This window comes from Oncorhynchus mykiss, chromosome 10 (genome assembly GCF_057628025.1).
Source record: "Oncorhynchus mykiss isolate SJ-2025 chromosome 10, ASM5762802v1, whole genome shotgun sequence".
NCBI lineage: Eukaryota > Metazoa > Chordata > Actinopteri > Salmoniformes > Salmonidae > Oncorhynchus > Oncorhynchus mykiss.
Window position 1 is genome coordinate 72,754,984 of NC_143031.1, and position 6,811 is coordinate 72,761,794.

Consider the following 6,811-nt stretch of genomic DNA (forward strand, 5'->3'; position numbering starts at 1 on the left):
CACAGTGTTGTCTGTCATCTTACCTGTGTTTCTCCAGCTCGTTGTGTGACGATCTGAAAGGGCAAATAAACAGAGACATGGATGAGTACCTTAGGAACTGATAGTTACACTCTGTAGTTACTCTGTAGTTACTCTGTAGTTACACTTTGTAGTTACTCTGTAGTTACACTCTGTAGTAACACTCTATAGTTACTCTGTAGTTACACTCTGTAGTAACACTCTGTAGTTACACTGTAGTAACATTCTGTAGTAACAATCTGTAGTTACACTGTAGTTACACTCTGTAGTTACTCTGTAGTAACACTCTGTAGTAACACTCTGTAGTTACACTCTGTAGTTACTCTGTAGTTACTCTGTAGTTACACTCTGTAGTTACTCTGTAGTTACTCTGTAGTTACACTCTGTAGTTACTCTGTAGTTACACTCTGTAGTTACTCTGTAGTTACTCTGTAGTAACACTCTGTAGTTACACTCTGTAGTAACACTCTGTAGTAACACTCTGTAGTAACACTCTGTAGTTACTCTGTAGTAACACTCTGTAGTTACACTCTGTAGTTACTCTGTAGTTACTCTGTAGTTACACTCTGTAGTTACTCTGTAGTTACACTCTTGTATTTACACTCTGTAGTTACACTCTGTAGTTACTCTGTAGCAACACTCTGTAGTTACACTCTGTAGTAACACTCTGTAGTAACACTCTGTAGTTACACTCTGTAGTAACACTCTGTAGTTACACTCTGTAGTTACACTCTGTAGGTACACTCTGTAGTAACACTCTGTAGTAACACTAGGTAATTACACTCTGTAGTAACACTCTGGACACTGTCATTAATACACACCGTCTCATGACCAGGGTGCAGGATGGGAATGCGCACTTGGGTTGTGTTCATTTGGGAAAATGCTTGAAAACATTTTTCGATGGGATATGAAAACGAGCGCTTCTGAGGGAGAGTTTTCCGGTTTCAGTGTGTTTTCTTCCGTTTTGGTACATAAATGAACATGACCCATGGTGAAGGTCAGGAGACAGACAGAGAGAGAACGTCTTGATATTAGTAAACGGTTTGGTAAGCGGATGGACAGATGAAATGGAGACGTAAAGGGTAGAAGAAGTGTGTGACCTACATAACATGCGGTATAAAGAGGATGTTGTTCGGCCCGAGCCCTTTCCCAGTTGTCCTTCCTCTGCTGTTATATGGGTGGCTCTGCAGCTTTGAACACGTAGGATACGTTCCAATGTTACTTACATACTCTACTGAAATTGCAGGCCACATGCATTGCTTCATTCTAAGTAGCATGCTAGTGTGGATATTGTAACAGGGCCATAGAGTCCTTGATTGTGTAAAAGGTCTTATAAGCTAACCTAGCTACAGACCCGTGGGAATTTCATGTTTATTTCTGCATGTTCATCTAGTATTTGTTGGAAATAACACACAGCGTCTCTGCAGGCCTAATCAGGCTTGGAGAGATTCAAGAGGCTGATGCTTGGAAAATGTGTGTGTGTGTGTGTGTGAGAGAGAGAGAAAGAGAGAGAGAGAGAGAGAGAGAGAGAGAGAGAGAGGAGAGGGGAGAGAAAGAGAGCGAGAGAGAGAGAGAGAGAGAGAGATTCCCTCTTTTTTGTCTGACTGCAACTCAGCTCGTCAAAGTGCTCTTAGACTAAACCGCCAGGCAGGGCCAGGAGGGCCAGTCAGGTAAAAACAGCCAGGCAGGGCCAGGAGGGCCAGTCAGGTAAAAACAGCCGCTCAAACAAACACTGCAAGGATGCAAAAATAGATGGGAGAGCTGTAGTACTCTTGTGTAACAAATGGTGAAACAAATTTCCCGGTATTAGATAAGGCATACAGCCATGCATTTATTTTACATAAGCTTGAAGGTTAACAATCTCTTGTCGCAGTGCATTCTGGGACAATGCAATGGAAATTCAGAAAGAAGGCTAAATACTAAGAAGAAGAAGGCCTTCACTCGCTCCCCTTTCCCCCACACCTCCATTTCTGTTTATCTCATAGATATATATATTATTTTATTTTATTTTTTTGTACAAAGCTCTGCATTCGTCATCGTGTGGAAAACTAAATCCTCTTCCCTCGATGTGTGTGTGTATGAAATCTGTCAGAAAGCTCTCAACGGAGGACAAAAAATGGTCCATGGTGAGAGGGAGAAACGCACACACACACACACACACACACACAAACACACAACACACAACACACAACACACACACACACACACTAGACTGGACAGCAGTATGTGTATGTCAACAGTCCTACACTGTAAAGGGGTTACTGTAAATTTGACAGTAGCTTAAGTCAAATTCTGTCTTTCATATTACAGTGCACCTACAGTCATTTAAATATGGTATCAAAGCAAGTACTGTGTAATGACACACGCCTTAAAATATGTTTATGGGCCAGAAACAACAACATCATACCATATATTTTTTGGCAGATGCACCGGATAGGTGCAGTGAAATGTGTTGTTTTACAGAGTCAGCCATAGTACGTGGAGAAAATGAGGGTTAAGTGCCTTGCTCAAGGGCACATCGACATATTTTCCCCCTTTTCAGCTCGGATATTAAAACGACCTTTCTGCCACTGGCCCAATGCTCTAACCACCAGGCTACCTGCCACCCACGAGTGGTCAAAAGGTTTTACAGTGCCATTCCAAATACAGCAATTACTTCCCCGCCCACAATATTTTCCCACAATGCACCATAACGTACAGTATGCTGCAGTAAAATGTTTTAAAGTATTTTCCTGTTGATGATACCCCAAATTACCGTATAATTGACAGTTTTCCTTTTCCATTACAGTGTCGACACTGCAGCATACTATTTCAGGCCCGGGAGCTTGGAAGGCTATTAGGACGACCCGCCAATGGAAATGAATGAGAGCACTGGAGTTCATCTTTATAAACAAACCCCTTGGTTCTTGTCCCAATAATACCCTGAAACTACCATCTAGGATGCCAAGGGAATAACAAGCCAAGACACGAACACAAAGACCCCTGCCGTCGAGTCCGCCACTCTTTTCAGCCAATCCCTCTTAAGTGCCCTTGTACTGTCGACTTCAGCCGTGGTTCCCACAGATGTGCAGGGATGGGAGCGGGAAGATGACCTGAATCTGCGTAGGCCCCACTGCCCCACAGCTCACTGCATGAGACGCTTGAGCTGATGCTAGCCTGTCCTGTGTGCGCCGTCACCCATCGTCATAGTATCCAGGGTGGTGTTCACTAGGACACACAACCGAAAACGCTTGAAAAACATTTTGCAATGAACTTGCCTTTTTGACTGGACAAGTCCAGGTAGTCTCTCCTGGTTTTAGTCAGTTTTCTTCCATTTGGTGCCTAATGATGATACCCATCTGCACATAACACTGTGTTATGTGTGCTGCCCCTAGGCCTCTCACTGGCCATGCTCAGTGGATGGGGGAGGGGCTCAGCCTACAGACGCTGCTGACAAGCCCTTTTCCCCATCCGACGCCACGGGAGAGGATATGCTTTATCTCCTGTATAAGGAAGTAGTCCTATTCAAATTTGAAACATGTGCAAATTGGGGACAGGCAAAGCACGAGGCGACACTCCATGGTTTCCTTAAGCGAGGCGCGGGTGAAAGCGGCCCAAAGAGGCCCGGCAGGGAGGCACAGTCCAACACCAGACTTGCCTCATACAACAACAACAGACACATGACTTTGAATGTCATATAAACTGTCAGTATAAGATTGACAAATCATCACTAGAGTCGGGACAGGACCGGTGTGTAAATAAGGCCGACATCAGCCGCCATTTTGGGGATGGATGAAAACAGTCGCTTGGTTATAAGTGCATATTATATGAAGGCCTGGGATGTGCTCGTTTGGTAGCAATGCAGTGAAAACAAAATGAGGAGCTGTATGCATCCGTTGGTTGTTTTTGAGGACGCACATGTTCAAGGATGGAATCTTATAATTGTGTGCATGTACGCCCGTGTTGCCGTTGCATTTAGTGTTTGTGTCCCGATGTAACCTCGGTCTTCAAAGTAAACAGGGAAACTCACCCGAACGTTCTCCTTTCTATGACACCGATTTGCCTCTGTCTCGTGTCGGGCAAAAGGCATAACATTACACTGCAATATTAATACATTCAATGTAAAAATGTACGGAGGGCTGCTAAATAAAATGATGGAAAACCATGTTATCATGTGTCAACTAACTTCCACTGATTTGAATGCAGAAATGGGGTTGTACTGACGACTTGCTGTAGTCTGCAGAGCCATGAACTGGTACCAGAAAGAATAGCTGTAGTCTGCAGAGCAATGAACTGGTACCAGAAAGAATAGCTGTAGTGTGCAGAGCAATGAACTGGTACCAGAAATAATAGCTGTAGTCTGCAGAGCCATGAACTGCTACCAGAAAGAATAGCTGTAGTGTGCAGAGCAATGAACTGGTACCAGAAAGAATATCTGTAGTGTGCAGAGCAATAAACTGGTACCAGAAAGGGGAGAGAAACTCAGGCTGCAGCCAGACCAGCTGTAAACTGAGCCCTCCGCCCAGGCAGGGGCAGGGTCTGCTAAGGCTGTGTCTGTGGGGCACTGTGTTATGTGGACATCTGTGTGAGCTAAGTTGAGTTGGCCACCACACCCACCTGAGTGTGCCACATCCCCACTGTTTTGCTCCAAGAAAACACACTGTGACTGCACCACAAGACTTGACAATATAGGCCACTGACAGATCCTATATATCTCCCACAACATACGGTTTATAAAATGAGCCTCTTTGGTGAGGGCGGGTCATATGACGTCTCATATGTTGATGGAGGAAATTAAAATAACTTGCTGAACTTACGAAGAAAAAAATAATTATCAAATCGTGAGACTGCTTCTAAAAAAAGTTTTGAGGGCACTGCGCAGGACCTATCATATGATATGCAAACCAACCAATAAAAAACTAGAATGGCCGGTAAATTTAGCGCAGTAACAACAACAAACATTTCTTAAATGTGGTGTAATCTTTTTTTGCAATTGCCACATTGTTAAATGCTCCTGAAGCACAGCCGTACAAAGCAGCCTCAGCACGACAGGAGAATCGATACATTTAACATTATTTTTCTGTTATCTATGTCAGAACGCCGTGTACTGTTACCGAGATGACGACGCGCGCTCGGTGTCATATGGGTCATGGGAGGGAGTGACATAACACAAGTTCCAAAACGTTGCAAATGCAGCAGAAGTGTGCATGTTCAAATCAATGCGTGAATGCATTGGGGGAAAGGGGGTGAATGTCAGAATGAAGCATGGGTGTTGAAAAAGAAAGTGAGCACCAAAAGTGATGCTGTACGCGTGGCAGTGTTTATACGACATCTAAACAGTGAAAAGAAAAATGGCGTTTGTATGAATGACGAATAAACACAAACAGATCGATTGAACTATTGCTATATCGATAGAAAAAGGTGTATATTTACCTATTGTTCTGAGTTTTTCTTGAAATTGGTGAAGCTTTCGTTTTCTTTCGGGAAAAGTCGCTATTGTACGGTAAAACAGACGCGTAACCATGTTCTGCTTCTATTGACAAAGTAAACAAAAACAACAGGGTTAATTTCTACACATGTAGGCTAATAAATTAAACGTAACAAGGGATATAAACTGACGATCACATAATAGAACTGTCAATGCCATATATGACGTAGCCTAAGCCAAACATGTTATTTGATAAAAGTGGTTATGGTTACGTAGATAAACTCGTTGACAATGCTGGAGCAAAACACAAGATTCAGGACAATCTAATATTGAGTTTATCTACATACCCATTTATAATAAACATGATATACATAATGTATCTTGATAAGAAACTGTATCTTGAACTTGTCCCTAACCAATTTTAAACAAGGCTATAGCCATCAGATAAAACAGGTTATAAGCATTGCCTGATCATACTAATGCAAAACTACACATGCAAATAGGATTATATCTCAAGACTTTTCCTAACGTGTTGACTAGTTTGTTAATATGCAAGTTATATCTAGGTCGGTCGGTCTGCAATAACATCACCGCACCAGCACAGTATGTTCATTGCTCATAAAGTGACATCATAGCTGCGCTATGGCAGTGCACGTCCACAACTTCACATAAGATAGAATAGAGACGGTTTTAATTTTCCTAACATTAAATACGGTCATTAACCCAGTCAAAGCCATCTGACATTCTGTCAGGGAAATACCTCTGTCTCTTCTTTCCAAGTATTCTGCAGCCTCCAGGAGAATTAAAAGAGAATTAAGTTCCATCTTGTTGACTTGTATAAAAATATAAAATAATATCTATATACACAAATATACAGCTAATGTATAAAAAAAATAATATGAGACAAAAATGAAATAAAAACTAAAACTGTGTTAGGTCGATATGAACGTCTATGTTCAGTTCTGAGTCTTTGGGACTCCCAGCCAGATTCATATCAACTGCACCTAACTAAAAACATGCGAAGTAAAGGACGGCTGTTCTGGCCAATTAGAAAATAATAACATCCACATAGGCGGTCCCTGAATACGTGCCTTGGCCAATAGGGAAGCTCAGTGACGGGTATACCAGGAGCATGTTGATACATTGCGAATTGCCTTGTGATTGGCTTGACAGTGATAGTAACAAGGTAGAAGCTATACCCTAGCAACAACGCGTGTGACCCAGCCCCGTAATCGTTCATTGGTCTGATATCTAGATAACTGGCTTTTGATTGGCAGAGGGGTTATTTTGGGCGTGTCTTTTTCCTTCCTCTTGAACATTGAACTTGGCTGTTGTCTGGGTTGCCAGTGTGGTTTGCTCTTCGTCAAAAAGTCTATCTTGAATCGT

General features: G+C 42.5%; 1 protein-coding gene across 1 annotated transcript in view; it reads right to left on the minus strand.

The window, feature by feature from the left end:
* The window catches only part of LOC110533207 (max dimerization protein 4), a 43,971-nt gene extending 37,366 nt beyond the window's left edge, over positions 1–6,605 (minus strand). The window contains exons 1-3 of the mRNA XM_090187836.1: positions 6,186–6,605; positions 5,431–5,530; positions 24–53 (exon numbers count right to left, since the gene is read on the minus strand). Coding sequence (XP_090043962.1) covers positions 24–53; positions 5,431–5,530; positions 6,186–6,249 — 194 coding nt within the window. The 5' untranslated portion in view covers positions 6,250–6,605. The remainder of the gene's footprint in view (positions 1–23; positions 54–5,430; positions 5,531–6,185) is intronic.
* Positions 6,606–6,811: the final 206 nt, after the last annotated feature.